At 57.0% G+C, this 18,534-nt stretch overlaps 1 protein-coding gene across 2 annotated transcripts in view; it reads left to right on the top strand.

Annotated features, from left to right (window-relative positions):
* Positions 1 to 18,534, top strand: part of Ephb2 (EPH receptor B2) — a 101,186-nt gene that overhangs the window by 57,882 nt on the left and 24,770 nt on the right. For both annotated transcript variants that reach the window (XM_070037673.1, XM_070037672.1), the window contains exons 3-5: positions 5,214 to 5,369; positions 6,320 to 6,655; positions 16,618 to 16,742. In XM_070037673.1, the coding sequence (XP_069893774.1) occupies positions 5,214 to 5,369; positions 6,320 to 6,655; positions 16,618 to 16,742 (617 nt within the window). The remainder of the gene's footprint in view (positions 1 to 5,213; positions 5,370 to 6,319; positions 6,656 to 16,617; positions 16,743 to 18,534) is intronic.

Here is an 18,534-nt window from a genome sequence, read left to right as displayed (position 1 = left end):
TTTCCTCAGTACCCCAGAGCCTCGCACACACTGGGGGCTGAGACAGGCCTGCGGAGGATATTTGTGACTCTTGTCTCTGCCGCTCGCCCTGAATTCCTGAAGAAGGGCCGATGTCCCTGCCTGGATTTCCAAGCAGGGGCACCGAGTCAGCTGTGGGCTGTGTATTCAGTGACAAGTAAATACAGTGGGAAAATTCAGAATAAAAAAACCCTCAAGACCCACAAGTGGAGACAGTGTAAGATTACCTTTAGACTACAGGCACAGGTTATAGATGACACAGAAATGAATTTTGTGGGCCCTCCCGCCCCAAGATACCACATGATGTTTTATATGCACGTAGTCTATACTCTGCAATCCAGAAGATTTCTGATCCCAAGCATTTCAGATAAGAGGTGCCCTGAAAGTGGGCATTTCAGATACAGGGTGCCTTGTCATCGCCAGCACTGTTTCCCTCTCAGGGTACGCCATGCTTGGTTACTTACTTCCTTACTGTTTTTGACTCAGTCTTCCCAACAGATACAAAGTCACTAGTAGTAGCAGTAGTAGTAGTATCCTCATTGTACAGCAGGAGATTGAGGCACAGAGAGGTTAGGTAATTTGCTAAGGGTCACACAGGGACCGGAAGGCAGGATCAGGACTCATCCCTGGCCACAGCAAGTCTGTGCCCAGGTTTGATTTCTGCTTTGGCGTGGGGCGGGGGGGGGGGGGGGGGGAGGGAGTAATGTCTGCTGCAGGTGCAAAGCTCTTTAGCTGTCCCAGGCAGGAAGCTGACCACCTCCAGGACCCCCAGGTAGACAGAGCCGTGCCTTCTGAGCCGCAGCCTGGCACGGGGGCCTGACAGAGCAGTTAACTCCGAGGTGGCATTGGGAGTCCTTGAGATGAAATCAGCACCCCTGAGAGGAGAGGGGGGCAGAGGCAGCGGGCCAGCCATCGGGGCTCTGAGTACCACTCAGTGCCAATTAGCAGCCCTACCATGCCAGGCCCAGATGGAGCCCTGCCTTGGCCTGACTTGGGCTCACATGGTCAATTATCACCTCTCCCCGGAGCCCAAGGGGCAGGCCAGGAGAAAAGCTGTTTCCCTGTAATCTTCCCTCCCAGTCCCGGGCTGGCTTCCATCTCTACCTTGGTTGCCTGGCCAAGGGCTCTGGGCATCTGCAGAAGGCAGGGGCAGCTGGCCACCTCGCCCCGCCCCCTGCCCCCCTCCTTTCCCGGTCCTGGGCCTGAGAGCCAGGCTTTACCGCTCTTGCTGAGTGACCCAGCCTTCCCTGGTGTTGTGTCTTTGACCTCGAGGCCTGGAGGTAACTTGTGTGATGAGTCCTGGAGCCTAAGGTTAGAGACTAGAAGCCCAACTCCCAGTGCTGCGATTTCCTAGCTCTGTCGCCTCAAGGTGGTCTCTTCAGCCCGTGTGAGCCTCAGTTTCCTTCTTCTGTAAATTGGAGGGTCGTGTCGTGTAGATTAAGTGAGGGAATCCAGAGGTAGCTCTTAGCACCTGGTGTGTGAGAGAATTCTTGTCTTCACCTGCCCTGTGAGTACTGGTGTCTCGTCTTTGTGTGACCTGGTGCTGGGTCCTAAATGCTTCCTATGGATCCACTCATCCCAAGCCACGCTCCTCCCTGCAGGCTGCCCACCTGCTGTGTTCCAGATCTCAGGCTAAAGGTGCTAAAGTCCTGGAGTGCAGAGGCCCAGACTGCCCTGTCCTGTCCCACGCCGGCCACCGCAGCAGGGGCCAGGGCAGAATCAGCACCCTGTCCCACAGGTCCTGAGGTGGCTGGGTGGCCCTGGGCGGTGCCTGGTGGCTGTGCGTTCATCTCCGGGCAGCATGCCCTGGGCTCAGCTTTGGTAGCCTAGAGTTCGCTCTGGGTCGGAGCATTCCGGCAGGGAGGGCAGGATGAGCAAGCCCGAGGGGCGTGGGACGGGCACTGAATGTGAGTGAGTGTAGGGACGCATTGGTACCAGGTGAGGTGAACCTCGAAACTGGGGAGATGGGCCTGGGGGAGGGGGCCGGGAGGTGGAGACCCCAGGAGACATTTTGAAGAGCAGCTTCATCAGACGTTGGGCACAGATCTCACAACCCACCTGCTCAGGGTGTCCAATTTAATGGGTGTTAGCGCAGCCCCAGGACCATATAAACAACACCACAATCAATTTCAGAACCTCTCATCGCCCAAAAGGAAGCCGTTCCCCATTAGTAGTCATTTCCCATTCTCCCCGTCCCCTGCCCTTGGCAGCACGCATCGACTTCCTGTCTCTTCCGATGTGCCTCTTCTGGACCTATTTCCTATAAATGGAACTGTACTTTTGTGATGCTGGTTCCTTTCACTGAGCACAATGTTTTCAAGGTCCCCTGTGTGGGAATGCGTATGAGCCTTGCATTCCTTTTGGTGGCTGAATAATATTCCATTGTCTGCGGTTGTGCCTTTGTTAAGTGACAGGGAAAGGTTTGCACATTTAGAAAGCCAGGCTCTGGAGGGTGGGCGGGCAGAGGCCAGATGGCCCTGCTAGGCTCAGGGTAGTGGGTGGGAAGAGCTTTCTAGATGCCCGCAGGGGTGGGAGGCAGCCAAAAAAGAGCCAGAGTGGGAACTGTTGGGGAGGGAAGACCTGGTAATTGATTGGCTGCAGGGGGTGGGAGAGAGGAGGCGTGAGGGTGGGGGGAGGTGGAGGGAAAGACCACCTCCCAAGATGGAGGGGAGCAGGTTGTAGGAAGCAGAGGGGCGGGGCGGGGGCAGGCAGCACAGCCAATGAGGAGCCGCCTGGGGAAGGGGGTGGTCTGGGTGGCTGAGAGGGGTCTGGACTTGCAGCCGCGGGAAGACAGTCCAGATGGAGGGGCTGGCAGGCATGGAGGGGCGAGAGAAGCCCCCCGCCAGCCTGCCGGGGACTGGCCAGCAGATGGAGCGGGCGTCCAGCTGGACCTGCTCTCGGGACAAGGAGCCAGATCTTGGGGCATCTTCAAAGATGGTTCTAGACCCTCCCTGGAGGGCACACAGCCTTTGACCTCCTCCCCACAGAGGGGGAGGGCTGACCACTGGCCAGAGTCAAGCTGTGAGCAGCGTGGCTGAATGGTCCCAGAATCCCAGGGCAGTGCCGGGGTGGGGGACACCCCTCCATCCAGCAGAGACAGCAAAGGCCAGCACCTGAAAGGGAAGTGGGAGAGGATCCAGGCCCCGGGAGGTAGTGCCACGGGGGGGGGGGGGGGGGGGACCCTGGGCAGCAGTGGGCCATTGCTCAGGAACTCAGGGGAGTTTCTGAAGGTGGTGTGGCATGATGGGGGCAGAAGTGGCCTCTGGCTGACCCTCTGCTGGGCTGGGCCGTCGCTCTGCCTCTATCCTGTCTTGAAACAGAAGGGAGACGGCGGTCTCCGCTGAGCTTCTGGAAGTCAGGACAGGTCAGATCCTGCAAACAGGGCTGGAACTACAGGAGGGCAGTCAGTGCTGGGCGTAGTGTGCCTGGGCTTGGTATTGGATGCCCAACTTTGCCATGGAGGCTGTAATGATGCCCCAAGTGAGGGACTCTTTGTCACCATCCTCGGTGACAGGTCGGTGCCACTGGACTGGTCGTGTGTGTCCAAGCGCTGATCTTCCCTGCTTCTCAAGAGACGGAGAGCCCCGCCAAGACCAGGAGGCATCAGCCCCGGTGGGGGGTGGGGGGAGGTCTGGTGTCCTGTGGGTGTTGCCCTCGGCTTGTGCACTGAGCCCCAGCATGGTTGGGGTGTATGTGTGTGTGTGCCAGTAACTGGGGTTTGAACTCTGGGCCTTGGCATACTGTCCTGAGCTTTTGTGCTCAAGGCTAGCACTCTACCACTTTTGAGACACAGCTCCACTTCAGTTTTTCTGGTGGTTAATTGGATGGAGATAAGAGTATCTTGGAGCCCGGCGCTGGTGGCTCATGCCTGTAATCCTAGCTATGCAGGAGGCTGAGATCTGAAGGATCACGGTTCAAAGCCAGCCTGGGCAGGCAATTCCATGAGACTCTTATCTCCAATTAACCACCAAAAAACTGGCAGGGGTGCTGTGGCTCAAATGGTAGGGCGCTTGCCTTGAGCTGAAGAGCTCAGGCCCAGAGTTCAAGCACCACAACCAACCAAAAAACAAAAACACAAGAGACCCCTAAATGAATAATACGCCCTAGTGTGGTGCTGGCGGAGGGGCTGGGGGAAGGATGCTTCGCTAATAAGTCTTGTATGTGGAAGGGACTCATGGAAGACAAGGGCTGGAAAAGATTGATTAGGGAAATGTATGGTAGCTATTTACATACCAGGAAGGTGATGCTCAGAAAGGTAGAGTCACTTTCAGAAGGACACACAGCACCCAGGACTGCACTGCTTGTCCTCTGGGTGAGCGCCCCTGGCTTGTAGGTGAGTTAGCAGCGTTTCACCCTGAGGAGGCTCTTACCTCCCAAGATCCCCACTTAGCTCTGTAGAGCCCTCCATGCCTCTCAGCAGAGCCTGAATCCCGACTCCACAGGACAGGCTGGGAGAAAGGCGGGGCCCAGCCCTCAACCCTGGATTCTCAGCCTGGGGCCAGCAGGAAGCACGGGTGAATTTGTGAACACATCCAATACAGCTAGTTGTCTGTGGTCGACCCTAACCCCACGCTCTGAGCTGCAGGGCTGGAGCACATGGTGGAGGGCGAAGGTCACAGGCCCTGGCAGAACTCCAGGTGCTGGCCAGGCGCAAACACTGCCCCCCTCGGCTCCCCCTGCTACTGCAGCCCCTTTATTATAATAAATTCCCTACCCACCGGGCCCCCGCTCTGTGCTAGGGTGCGTGTCATGCGCTTGTGCAAAACACTCACCTGCAGACATGGACCTTAGAATCACCATTTACAACTAGGGAGGCCGAGTCCCAGAGTGGTTAAGGCCCTTGTGTAGGCCACAGTGACTGAAAGCCAGGGCAGGGAGGCCAGCCCGGGCCCACCTCACCTCTCTACGCCCCGCACGCTGTCCTAGGATTTTTCTCCCATAATGAAATCACCAAACCCAGCAATCCCCAGCTGGCTAGCAGGGGCCAGCCAGGCATTAGCCAAAGAGACTGGGGCCATAACTCCTGACCCCCAGAGGGTCAGGATCTACCCTAGGGGCCACTCAGGGCCTATGGACAAATGGGGCAGGAAGGAAGGAAGGAAGACTAGACTCTTCCGGGCGGAGCTAGGACTGCCACGTTGGTGCCTGAGGACCCCAGCACCTGAGGAACCAACCTTCCCTGTCTCCTCCCCCAGGCTGTCCATCCGGAACCTTCAAAGCCAACCAAGGGGACGAGGCCTGCACCCACTGCCCCATCAACAGCCGGACCACCTCTGAAGGGGCCACCAACTGCGTCTGCCGTAACGGATATTACAGGGCCGACCTGGACCCCCTGGACATGCCCTGCACAAGTACGTCCACCCGCACATGGGCCCAGGGAGGGCTGGGCGGGGACCGGGCCGGGCCTGATGGTCAGGAAATGGAACACAGGCCCCGGCATCTGGCTCATACCCCCTTCCGCCAGGTCGTGGGGAGGATGAAGCCGAGGTCTGGTTTTTACAAAGGGGCAGAGGAGGGGAGGCGTGGCAGGAGGGGCGCCAACCCAGGTGGCGTCCGTGCAGAAGCATCTGCCCAGGGGCCAGCCTGGCAGCCTCCACCTGAATCCCAGGCCAGGTTTTCCTGGAAAAAAAAAAACAATACAAGCAGAACCTCTACCCATGTGTGTGTCCATCAGGAGTGCTTTCAGCAGGAGATAACACAAACTGACCCCAGATGCTTAACCCACGCAGATCTGTCCTCTTGCATGAAAGGAGCTCATGGCGCTCTGTCAGGGGGATGGCGTCTAGAACATGTGGTTTCTATCCTTGAAGTCCAACAGGGCTGCCAAAGCTCCAGTCATCAAACACATTCCTGGCAGCCAAAGAGAAGGAAGGACAAAGGGACATGCGACAGTTATCTGTCTCCCGATTAAGACACATTTCCTAATTCAACAACCTCTGTCCTTTATTAGTGACCAGCATTAAACCACAGAAGGCTGCGAAGGAAACGGAACCTTCTAGACAGACAAATTAACATCCTAGTTAACGTTGGGTTCTATTAGAAAGAGAGGTGGGAAAAGACAGGATATAGGTATCGCCCCAGATACCACAGCACCCATCCCCGGGGGAAAACAAATGCCAAGGAGGCTGGAGCCCCCCAAAAGCAAAGCAGTTATGAGATATCCAGGAGGAAGCTATGTTCTAGAAGTTTCTCGCAGGTGGGTGGACAGGAGGAAGTCTTAGGATGTGGAGCCGGGCGGTGGGGCCTCGGAGCCCGCCCCTCCCCCCCCCCCCCCGCTGACACCTCATCCCCTCCCCCCCAGCCATTCCCTCAGCACCCCAGGCGGTGATCTCCAGCGTCAACGAGACCTCCCTCATGCTGGAGTGGACGCCACCCAGGGATTCGGGGGGTCGCGAGGATCTCGTCTACAACATCATCTGCAAGAGCTGTGGCTCGGGCCGGGGGGCCTGCACCCGCTGCGGGGACAACGTGCAGTACGCGCCGCGCCAGCTGGGCCTGACCGAGCCCCGCGTCTACATCAGCGACCTGCTGGCCCACACCCAGTACACCTTCGAGATCCAGGCTGTGAACGGCGTCACTGACCAGAGCCCCTTCTCCCCGCAGTTTGCCTCTGTGAACATCACTACCAACCAAGCAGGTGAGTCGGCAGGGGCCGGGGGACTGGGGGACCGGGGGAGGGGAGGGGGGAGGGGGGAGAGGCAGGAGCCCCGCTGGCCCTCCGGAGAGACGCTTCTCCCAAGCTTTTCGCGTGGGGTGTCCAGCCCGGGGGGTGTGCGCCCTCTCTCCCCCCTGGAGTGCTGTGTATAGTAACGGCTGCCTTTGGCCGAGTGTGTAGTACAGAACGTCAAAGTTGTATGCTGCTAACACATAAAAGACTCAACCTTCATTCAAGGATGGAAATGGGCCAGGTGCTGGTGGCTCACACCTATAATCCTAGCAACTGAGGAGGCTGAGATCTGAGGATCATGGTTCAAGGCTAACCTGGACAGGAAAGTCTGTGAGTCTCTTATCTCCAATTAACCAGCAAAAAGCCAGAAGTAGAGCTATGGTTCAAGCGGTAGAGCTCCAGACTTGAACAAAAGTTACATCAGAGCTCTAGGCTCTGAGTTCAAGCCCCAATACTGGCACCCCTGCCTCTCCCCCCCCCCAAAAAAAAGGAAGAGGGCTTCCTCCTCCTCCCCCCATATGGACAAGGCCAGAAGTGAGCGGGTGGTTTTGGCCCTCAAGGAGCTAGGGACCCAAAGGCCCCTCTATTTCTTAGGATAGAAGAAGACAGGGAGACCAGTGGCAGCAGTGCTGTGCAGTGAGTAACAGGAGAGCCGGGGTAGCAGCTCTGGGGCTGGAACTCAGGAGTCTTGTGCTTACAACATAGGCATTGTTCTGCTTGAGCCACATCCCTGGCCCTCCAGAGAGCTGGTTCAGATTCTAGGTTTGCCTTCCATGTGCTGTGAGACCTTTAATGTATCAGTCAGCTACTGCGGCAATAGTGCTGCATAACAAACTGCCCTCCCCCAAATGTGGTTGTTGAGAACGGTAAACGTGTGTTTCCTTGCTCATTGTATGTGTGTGATGAGCTAGAGCTTGACTTCTCTTGGCCAGCATGTCTGCACTAGGCAGGAGTCCAGGATACATTCTGTCTCTTCCTCCTTGTGGGACCAGCAGCTACCCAGGCTTATTTCTCTCAAGGAGACAGGCAGGGGCCATGGTAGGAGCTGTGTCTCATCCCTCGTTGGCCAAAGCAAGGCCATGGCAAAGCCAGGAGATGCCATTCCCTCCTGCCACACCTAGGAAAGTCCTTCCTCCTCCTAGGCCTCAGTTTCCCACCGGACTGCGTTTGACCCCCACGGGGATTTTCATCCCCAAGATGAACCCGAGGATTTGCATGTTTAGCAAGTGGCCAGAGCGGTTGTCCCCACACCACAGAAAGGAAACTCCCGTCCGAGGGACGCTGAGTCCCTGCAGGTCCTCCCCAGCCCCACGCCCTCCCCACCTCAGCCCCTTTGCTGGAGGTGAAGACTGAGGCCCAGAAATATGACGTTGCTTGTGCCAAGTCCCTCTGTGAAGCTGGGAACCCGTGCCTTTCAGTTACCCCAGGCAGTCACCGGCCCTTGATGATTTCTGCCCTGGTTGTGAGGTGAGGGGCAGGAGTGAGGCCCACAGCCACTGGGGACATCCTTCCCTCCTGGGTAGCGAGCAGGGTGCTCCTGAAGGGCTTCCTAAGGGGGAGGTGTTTGATGCGCACCTGGAAGGCCTGGAGGGGCTCCTCACAAAGAGAGGTGAGATCTTACACGGAGGAAGATGTCCCGGGAGAAACACGGAGGCAGGAAAGAGACTCAGCCCCTCCCCAAGCCACCATTCCCCCACCCCCAACTGAGCACCAGGCTGGTCAGCCACAGGGCCTTTGCACAAGCCCTGCCCTTCCAACCTTATCTCCTTCCACTGACTCCCAGCTGGGTGGGAGTCCTCCTTTCCCCCACCCCAGCACTGTGGCCTCCAGGTTCCTGCGGCTGCAATTTCAGCCTTGCCTTCCAGCCCTGAGCCGTCCGTCTTCCCCACCCCTCCGCCAGCTTGGCAGAGTGCAGTGGGTCTGCTTTTCCTCAGCAAGCCTTTCCCGGCACCTCGAGGGGGAGGGGACGCCCTGGGGACACCCCCACAGGGAGCAGTCCTTGAGTATTTGCAGAAGGGTTTGGGGAGGTGGGCGGGGCCTGGAGAAGCAGGGTAGGGGTGAGGTAGGCGGGGCCTGGAGAAGCAGGGCAGGGCCGGGAGCAGGCCCTGGACATGATCTCCCCACCAGTGCATCCATAGACAGACTCTGAAATCCAGTAAATAAATATCCTGCTCGCTGCCTTAAAAGGAAAAGCGATTTCTTTTGGTCAAGCGAGGGAGCGTCGCTCCCGATCCCAGGCCCGCAGCAGGGCCAGCGCCGTCTTCCGACTTCATAAACCCATCCCCAGCCAGAGCTCACCACACACTCTGCCTCTCCTGAGCCTCTCAGGGCCGAGGGGCTGAGCTTAAAGAAGGAGGATGCAGACCCGGCATCCAGGGCCCCGGGCATCAGGCCCCTGCCTTCTTCCTGGACCCAAAAGACAGGAACATACCAGGGAACCCGGAGGGAGGGGAGGAAAGGCGGGCAGGAGCGCTGCGCTGGGAGATGGCATTGAAGCCGTCAGGGACAGCCCTGTCCCTGTGGGGAGTGGAGGAGAGGCCTTCCCGTGACGCAGGGCCTGTGCAGGACACATGCACGCGCACGCTCTCTCTCTCTCTCTCTCTCTCTCTCTCTCTCTCTCTCTCTCTCTCTCTCTCTCTCTCTCTCTCTCTCTCTCTCTCTCACACACACACACACACACACACACACACACAGCCACCTGCCACACCACCACTGCACCAGGTTCCAGACATGGTCTAGGTTGTCAGTCAAGTGGACAAACCGACTTCTTTTTTTCTGTTTTAGTGCCAGTACTAGGGCTTGAGCTCAAGACCTGGGTGCCATCTCTGAGCTTTGTTTCTCAAGGCTGGTGCTCTACCACTTGAGCCACAGCCTAACTTCCAGCCTTTTTTTCTTTTTTTCTTTGTTTGCTGGTTAGTTAGAGGTAAATGTATCCCTGACTTTCCTGCCCACTAGGCTTCAGACCATGATCCTCAGATCTCAGCCTCCTGAGTAACTAGGATGACAGGCGTGAGCCACCAGTGCCCAGCTCAAACCTGCATTTGACCCCAGCCTGGCCGGCCACTTCCTGTCCATGGGCTGGGCCCCGCCTCACGGACGGGGTCTCCTGGGTAGAGCATAGCCCTGCATTTGCTCCAGCGAGCAATGGCCGCTTCCCCTCCTGTGTGAGGGGGGCAGACGCCCCTTCGCAATGGCTCTGTAGTGCCGAGTGGTGGTCCTCTCTACGATGGCAGGACTGGGAGAGCCTGGATTGTTGTCACTGGGGCACGCAGGGCCCCTCCCTCAGACAGGGGCCACGCCCTGGGGAATGAGCTTTGGGTGGGGAGGGGTCACCTGTGATGAAGCAGAGGCATTAGTCGGGCAGGGAATGAGGGAGGACCGCGGGCCGGGCCTGCCTAACTCCTCTCTCCCAGAGGCCCATGGGTGACCGGAGGGGGCGCAGGCCTAGGCCCTCATGGCTCCGTATGGCAGGAGGCAAGGTCAGGGCCCTGTTTGCTAGCGTGGGATCATCTGGGTATGCCCTGAGCTCCCCAGGTCCCTCTGGGGTCCTTACATGGAGCCTCTGGTCTCAGAAGCAGCTATAGCGCCCAGCTCTTCACCTGCTTCAGCTCACCAGCCCCTTTTAAGGGCTTTGGTGTTACTGGGTTTGAACTCGGGCTTCGTGCTTGCTAGGCAAGCACCCTGCCATTTGAGCCACATCCCTAGCCCGTTTTATGTTCCTTATTCTTCAGGGAAGGTTTTGTGCTTTTCCCGGAGGCAGCCTCAGACCTTAACCCTCAGACCTTAACCTACAACCTCCTGCGCCACAGGGATCAGATGCATGAGACACCATACCCAGCTCATTGGTTGAGGTGGGATCTTGTGGATTTACTTCTACCCAGGCCCACCTGGAAGCTCAGTCTTTCTGATCTTACCTCCTGGGTAGCTTGAATTACAGGTGTGAGCCACCATGCCCAACTGGTACATAAGATGAAGTTGAGTGTACCTGGATAACCAGGATGCGACAGGTGACATTGTCGCAGGTCCCCAGGATTAGTGTGGTCATTGGAGAGACTTACTGTCCTGCCCATTGCAGAAGGACCTCCTGCTGTGCATCACCCCCCCCCCAGAGTGCTTACCGTATACACACTTCCTGTTAGGAAGAGGAAAGCAGGGCCCTGCCGTGTTCCAGGGCCTCCCGGGATCTCTCAGCCCATCCCCAGCATAGCGCATCCACAATACCCTAGTCACCCCAGGCCACCGTGCCACACCACTTCCTCATGCAAAGTCTTGCAACTCTTGCTGGAGCCAGTGACTCACGCCTGTAGCCCCAGCCACTCAGTAGGAGGCTGAAATCTGAGGATCACTGTTGGAAGCCAGCACAGGCAGAAAAGTGAAACTCTTATCTCCAATTAACTGCCAAAAAGCGGGAAGTGGAACTGTGGCTCCAGTAGTTGAGCACCAGCCTTGAGCAGAAAAGCTAAGAGACAGTGCACAGGCCCAGGGTTCAAGCCCAATACCAATACTAACATACACACACACAAGAAGAAGAAGGAGAAGGAGAAGGAGGAGGAGGAGGAGGAGGAAGAGGAGGAGGAGGAGGAGGAGGAGGAGGAGGAGGAGGAGGAGGAGGAGGAGGAGAAGAAGAAGAAGAAGAAGAAGAAGAAGAAGAAGAAGAAGAAGAAGAAGAAGAAGAAGAAGAAGAAGAAGAAGAAGAAGAAGAAAGGAAGGAGAGGGATGAGGGAGGGAGAGAGAGAGAGAAGGGAGGAGGGAGGGAAGGAAGGATCTCCCCGAGCCCTTCCGCCAGCCATGGGTGGGCACACAATGGCTCAGTCTCACGACCTGCTGGACAAATGCTGTGGCCTGCCCCTCTGCCTGGGTCCTTGTGCGCGTCCCTGGGGAAGATGGCGGTGGTCTCCAGGTCCTGTGGGGAGGGAAGTCAGAGCCCACTGCTGTGTAGGGCCAGTCCTGAACTCCAGACCGACGGCAGAAGAGAAGCTGGAGCCAAGTCTCCGGTGCCCCGGCCTCGTCAGGGTGCATTTGTCCACCCGTTTGTCCGTCTGCGGCTTGTCTGCTCCGTGTGGCTGGCAGCTCTTCGGGTTTCGTGGGCGCTCCGTGGTGTCTGGGGGTCGGCGGCTCTCGGGTGGTCCAGAGTGGGCCTGGCTCGAGGAGGGTGGAGGGGCAGCGACTACTCCGCTCACCATGGCCTCGTGGCAGTCACCAGCACGAGGTACACGCCAGCTGGCAGATACAAACCAAGGCTTTTCAAGCCTTTGCTTAGCCTTTATCTGCCTATATCCTATTGGCCACACAAAGTCACATGAGCCACAATCAGAGAGAAGGAGGGGTACTAACCATGCAAAAGTTGTATGCACAAGACGATACAGACAAAACGGGTCTTCTCCATCCTATGTGTGAAGAATGCAGGATGATAGGAATGATGACAACTCACACTTTAATGTACAACTTCTTGTTCTGTGGACCAAAATGGCTGCAGTTTCTCCAGACATCACATTATGTCCCAGGCAACAGGATGGAAGGAGAATGACATACTTCCCTCCCTTTTATGCAATTCTTGGCTTATGTCTTTTAGCAAGCATATTGTCATGAGAGCACTTCCTCCTGCCCTGCTACTTCCCTACTTCCCTTCTCCTTTTCTCCCTTCCTCCCAGCCTCCCTCTCTCCTTTCTTTCCTCCAATAAATACTGTTCAAGTGCCTTTCCGTGAGCTGCACACGGTTCCAGGCACTGGGAATAAGGGACTGGTCCCTCTTTTCACATAAAGTTAAAGCAGTAAAGAAAATGCCGAGAGCCAGGCACTGGTGGCTCACGCCTGTAATCCTAGCACTCAGGAGGCTGAGATCTGAGGATCACAGTTCAAAGCCAGCCCTGGCAGGAAAGTCCCCATGAGACTCTTATCTCCAATAAACCACCAGAAAATCGGAAGTTGCACTGTGGCTCAAGCGCTAGCCTTGAGCTGAAGAGCTGAGGGACAGTGCCCAGGCCCAGAGTTCAGGCCCCATGACTGGCACACGCGCACGCACACACACACACACACACACACACACGAAAGAAAATGCAGAGAGTATGAGGCCTAGAGCAAGTGGAAGGGAGAGGTAGTCAGGGAAGGCATCCTGGAGGAGGTTTCTGGACAGAGCTGTGGGGCCAAGGCTCCCAGACTGCATGTGTGCATTTGTGGAAAAGACCTCCTGTGTCTGGTGCTGGAGAGAGGGGCTGAGTGCAGAACTGGCAGACCCCGGGCAAGTGGGCCTTGCTGGTCTTGTGTTTTATTCCAGGGGACAATAGGAAGCCATTGAGGGCCCATCTCAGACACAAAGGTGTTTGAGAGGCATTGAGACTGTGTGATCTGGGCTGGGCATGAGCCTCAGACAGCAGTGCCAGCCCTCCCTCCTCCCTCCTCCCTCCTCCCTCCCCCCTCCCTCCCTCCCCTCCCTCCTCCCTCTTCCATCTTCCCTCCAGGGGCCTTTGCCGTGTGAAAAGGTCAAAGCCAAGTGTGGGAGGTCAGTGCTCAGGGTACTGAGGTGTCCCCCAGTGAACCCCCAACTCCCCGTGCAGTAGGCGGGGCCTCAGGCCCCAGTCCCAGAAGTCCCTCGAGATTCCTTATGCACCTCATAGAGTCCTGAGAGACCCTCGTCCAGCACCAGACACCCTGTCCGGCCTCACTGGCTATGAGGAAGGAAGCGCCTTCTGGAGAGAGACTTCAGTTTCCCCAGAGCTGGGGGAGGGGTCAGCAGGGCCCCTGGCCACCTGCTGCAAACAAGGCCATAGCCCCCCCTCCCCCTGCGCCCTGCCCCCTGCCCGGCCCCTGAGCCACAAGCCTCTTTTGTGCTTACTCCCTGGGGCTCCATCTCCCCACAGGGGTCACAGGGCACCGCTGACCCCATCCCCCTGCCGGCGTGCCCGGCTGGTAATTGAAAATACCAGAATTCCCTGATGCCCAGCTTCTAGGGAAACCTGACCCCGGGTAGGTGGCGGCAGGAGGGGCTGGAGGACACATCCAGCTGTCCCTTTTCTCCCCGTTAATCCCTGGATTCCAGGAGAGGGGCCCCGGCCCAGCTCATCCCCCTCTGGTCTGCCTTGATCATCTTCCCTGCAAATGTGCTCTGCTCGCCACACCCGAGTTAGAGGGTTTAGGGGATCAGAGCCCAGAGAGCTGCCTGAAACCCAAGCCGGCCACCGAGCCTGCAGCCCAGACCTCCTCCAAGCCGGGTGAGAGCCAGCCCCCCTGAGGTGAGCCATGGGGTAGAGCTCCTGGGGTGTCCTCAGAACCCCCTGCTGACCTCTGCTTCCCAGACTGCCCTGGTCAGCCTGCAGAGCCAACTCTGTGGAGGAGAGAAGGCAGATGGCCACTGTTGGGCCAGGGTTCAAATCCCAGCCCCATGGCTTGCTCAGTGTATGTGAGAGAGTCGCTTCACACATCCTCCTTTTCTCATCTGGAAAGGAGTGTAATCATCACGTCAGACCCACGGATCAGCCGAGTGTTAAGCGGTGCAGCGCTGGGCGGGCCGGGCCGCAGGGCTGTTGCAGGACGATCTTGTCTCCGTGAGGGACAGGCCTCCCAACTCTCTTACTCCGGTCCTCCAGATCCTCCAAGACAAGGCCTCACTGGACACCGATGCTCACATCTGCACACCCAGCTACTCAGGAGGCTGAGATCTGAGGATGGGAGCTCCAGGCAGGAAAGTCCATGAGATTCTTATCCCAACCACCAAGAAGCAGGAAGTAGATCTATGGCTCAAGTGATGCCAGCCTTGAGCCAAAAGACTCATGGACAACACCTAGACCCTGAGTTCAAGGCCAAGGACCAGGACAATACACACATGCATACATACATATATATATACATATAATATACATATACAGACATAAATCAGAAGGCTCTTTGGCCTCCTTGCAGCCAAGTCCCCATTCTTTCGTAGAGTTTACCACCTCAGAGATGAAGGGTTTTGTCAGAAACAAGGTTTCTGGTTCTCTTGACGCCCACCCAAGCTTGAGCAGTGCAGGCCCTGGAGACCTGCCAGCCTAAGCCGTGGTGCATGGGAAGTTGGGACAGAAGCGGAGGCAGGAAATGAGTGATCAAGCCCAGAGAATGGAATATCGGGAGTTCCCAGAGCTGCAGCCAGGCCTGGGATGTAGGCTGGGGGCTGACATGATATGTCCCAGAGCTGCAAGTTCAGGAAGTGCTCCCCACACCCTGTGAGTCCTCTCCCGGCACCCTGAGCCCCCGGGCCTCAGGAGGTAAGGGGCACCAGTGGGTCACACCACCGGGAAAACCCCACCAGAGCTTGGCCTGGACATCCCTCCCTGTGTGGACGGCAGCTCCTCTGCAGAGCAACACACGGGGGTTCAAATCCACCCTCCCAGTGGTGGCAGCGTGGCCTCTGGAAGTCCCTCACCCCTCAGAACTTCTGTTCTCCCCTATATGGGGGGTGGGGGGAGAAAGCACAGTTGTGTGGTAAATGGGAGGACAGGCCAAGTCTGACACGTGACAGCTGGGAAGGCATCAAGAGAAGGCTGACCATGAACTTGGGTCTCTGGTAGTCCCCAGCTTTCCCTGGGACCCCACAGGTATAAAATGAAGGAATTGGACTAAATGGCTCCTTCTTTGTTTTTTGGGGTTTTTTTGTGCCAGTACTAGAACTTGAACCCAGAGCTTCGAACTCTCACTTTTTGTTTTGTTTTGCTCAAGGCTAGCACTCTACCACTTGATCCATGGCTTCACTTCCTGCTTTATGGTGGTTAGTTGGAAATGACAGACTGACAGACTTAAGTGTGCAGACTGACTTTGAACTGTGTTCCTCAGATCTCAGCCTCCTGAGTAGCTAAGGATTGCAGACAAACATTTTCATCACTCCCCACTCCCAAAAAAGCCATTCTTCCCTGATGGGCCCCAACAACCATCAATCTGCTTTCTGCCCCCTGAGAACTCATTCCTAATATTTCATAAGTAGAATGGTACTGTGCAGAAGTGTTGGTGCAGGCCTTAGCCTGTGTTTGAGATATGTCTACACTGTACTGTGACTCCCCTTTTCATGGCTAGATTTCTATTTCTTTCATATTTTTCTTAGTGGAACTGGGTTTTGAACTCAGAGCCTCACACATTTGCCTTTTTTTTTTTTTTGCTTGTAGTTTATTTCTCACAGTATGAATACTGTGCCCAGGGCTGGCCTCAGATTGTGATCCTCCTATCTCTACCTCCTGAGTAGCTGGGATCAGAAATGATAGCCTAGATGGGTGAGTGGCTCATGCCTGCTATCCTAAAGCTCAGAGACAGCACTCAGGCCCTGAGTTCAAGCCCTGGTAGTACTAACACAAGAAGAAAGAAAAGTAAAAAGGAAGAGAGTCTAGCTCACCATGCCTGAGCTATAATTTCTATTCGGATTGTCTTCACCTTTTGGCTGTTGTAAATAACGCTGACGGAAATGTTTGCGTGCAAGTATTGACAACCTGTTTTTCACTCTCAGGAGTGAAGTGCTAAATACACATGTATGCAGGGGGTGGGGGGTGAGGGGTCAGTTTTACTCATTGCTACTGGTCCTGTGGCAGGTAGGGGGCCCCTGTGCTAAGTTGTTAAAAGAATCATGGGACCCCTCTGCTTCTCTCTCCCAGAGTCCCTGTCGCCACGTCCAGGGTCCGATGTCCAGGGTCTGTGCAGTGCCTCACCCAATAGACCAGACATTGCTAGATAGAGCAAAGGAAGAGTACGGTGTGCAGCCCCTTGGGGTGGGGCCCAGGGCATCCCAGGGGGCTCCAGCTTCTCTGGGTTGGCCAGTGTTGTCCGAGTCTGTTACCAAAGGCGACCGGTACAGCAGCAGCCCCCAGCCCCGCCTGACAACCCCAGCTGTCTTCGTGGCCTCAGCGACATGCCGTGGCTCCTATGCGTCTGGCCCCCTCTGAGGACCCCTGACCCCTGACCTCTGGCCTCTCTTGCAGCCCCATCGGCCGTGTCCATCATGCACCAGGTGAGCCGCACTGTGGACAGCATCACCCTGTCATGGTCCCAGCCGGACCAGCCCAATGGCGTGATCTTAGACTACGAGCTGCAGTACTACGAGAAGGTAGCCTGCCCTCTTCCCTCCCTCCTCCTTTCCCCCCCTCCCCCCCTCTCCCCCTAAGTGATCCTCACACTGGGGAAAATGGGGTTTCCAAAAAGCTGCTCTTGGGCTGAGGGCGTGATTCAAGTGCTGGCGTGCCTGCCTAGCAAGGGCAAAGGTTCTGAGTTCAAGCCAGAAAGACGCTGTTCAGGGCAGTGACTTGCGGTCCCCTGCCTCTTGTGTGGGAAGGCTTCCAGTGTCCCGTCCGCGGCCCCTCCTTGAGAGGTGAGGGCCGCCCTTCCTCCCAGGCTGCACTGCGTCCAGTGCTACTCTGCTTCTCTTGGAGCCTTTTAGATCAGACCTGCCCGTCCCCCTCGAGGGACCCAGGACTGGAAGGAGTACCTTGGACTGAGAGCTGTGAGTTCAAGACCCAGCTCCATCCTTAGCCCAGCCGAGTCCCCTCAGCAGGCGACCTCACCCCTGCCAGCCGCTATTGCCAGCGGTCACCTGTGACGCCCTCATCGGGAGGGGTGAGGGAAAAGAGGCAGCTGTGGCACCACCTTGGTCCTGGTACTCCGCAGAGGGCAGGGGAGCACCCTGCCCTCCCATCTGCTCTGCCTGATTGCAGGGGGCGGGGGCAGGGGGGGAGGGTCTGTGCCACAGGAGTCTAGAAGAAAGGTAGACACAAACTAGGCACTGGCCTGGCTGGACACAACAGGCCCTAAATCCCTCTAAGTCCCTCCCCTGCTTCCTGAGGCACCAAACAGCCACAGAGACCGCAAGGGTCTCTGGGAAGAGGTCAGAGGGCTTCAACTTAGACTATAGTGCAAATGACAGCCTTTGGTTGTGGGCAAGCCCCCTGGAGACCAGGAGTGGATGGGAACGGTCCCCTTTGTAAAGGCTGTGAGGAGAGAGCTGGAGACGGGGTTGCGCAGGCCTGCCAGACCCTGTTTTCCTGAGGCCCTGCCCAGCCCTTGTACCCTCTTAGTGGCTGGATCAGCTAGTGAGTCTCAGATTCAGAACCCAGCCTTACCCGGCTTCTTCCTTCAGTTAAGCCTGCCTCTCCGAGAAGTTACGGACCTCCGTCTCCATCACCACCTTCTCCCCAGTGCCCTGGGCCTGCACCCGAGGGACACCCATCAATTCCTGTTGAACCAATATGCAAATGAGCCCCTTGCTGTGGGCTGAGCCCAAGCAGGAAGTGAGCTCTCTGAGCCCGCCCCCACCTTCCTCCCACTCCTGCCCGCCTGGTTCTGTGGGATCCACCCAAACGCCACCCCACTAGGCACCAGGCATAACCACCCTGTCTCTGAAAGCCCACATACTGGCGGTGGGTGCTGGGCCTCCCCAGGGCGGTGGCACAATGAATGGCTGACTTGGGCTGGAGGAGATTGACAGAGCCTGCCCAGGAAGGAGGAGGCTCAGGGGCTGGGAAGGTGGCTCAGGGGTAGAGCGCTTGCCTCACATGCAGGAGGCCCTTGGGTTTGATTCCTCAGCGCCACATAAACAGAAAAAGCTGGAAGTGGCGCTGTGGCTCATAGTGGTACAGTGCTAGCCTTGAGCTGAAGAGCTGAGGGACAGTGCCCAGGCCCAGAGTTCAGGGCCCACAACCAACCAACGAAAAAGAAGGAGAAGAAGAAGAGGAGGAGGAGGCCCCGCTAGATAAAAACCTTAGCAGATTTTTTTTTCCCTGCCTGGGCTGGCTTTGAACCGTGATCCTCAGATCTCAGCCTCCTGAGTAGCTAGGATGACAGGCGTGAGCCACCGGCACCCGGGCTGTCCTGATGTGCTCAGCACTGAGGAGTGGTGCTTCTGC

The sequence above is a fragment of the Dipodomys merriami genome, unplaced genomic scaffold (assembly GCF_024711535.1).
Source record: "Dipodomys merriami isolate MVZ:Mamm:240054 unplaced genomic scaffold, mDipMer1.0.p SCAF_28, whole genome shotgun sequence".
Classification (NCBI taxonomy): Eukaryota; Metazoa; Chordata; class Mammalia; order Rodentia; family Heteromyidae; genus Dipodomys; species Dipodomys merriami.
The sequence above is the reverse complement of the archived record's forward strand: the minus strand, read 5'-3'. Positions and strand labels throughout refer to the sequence as shown.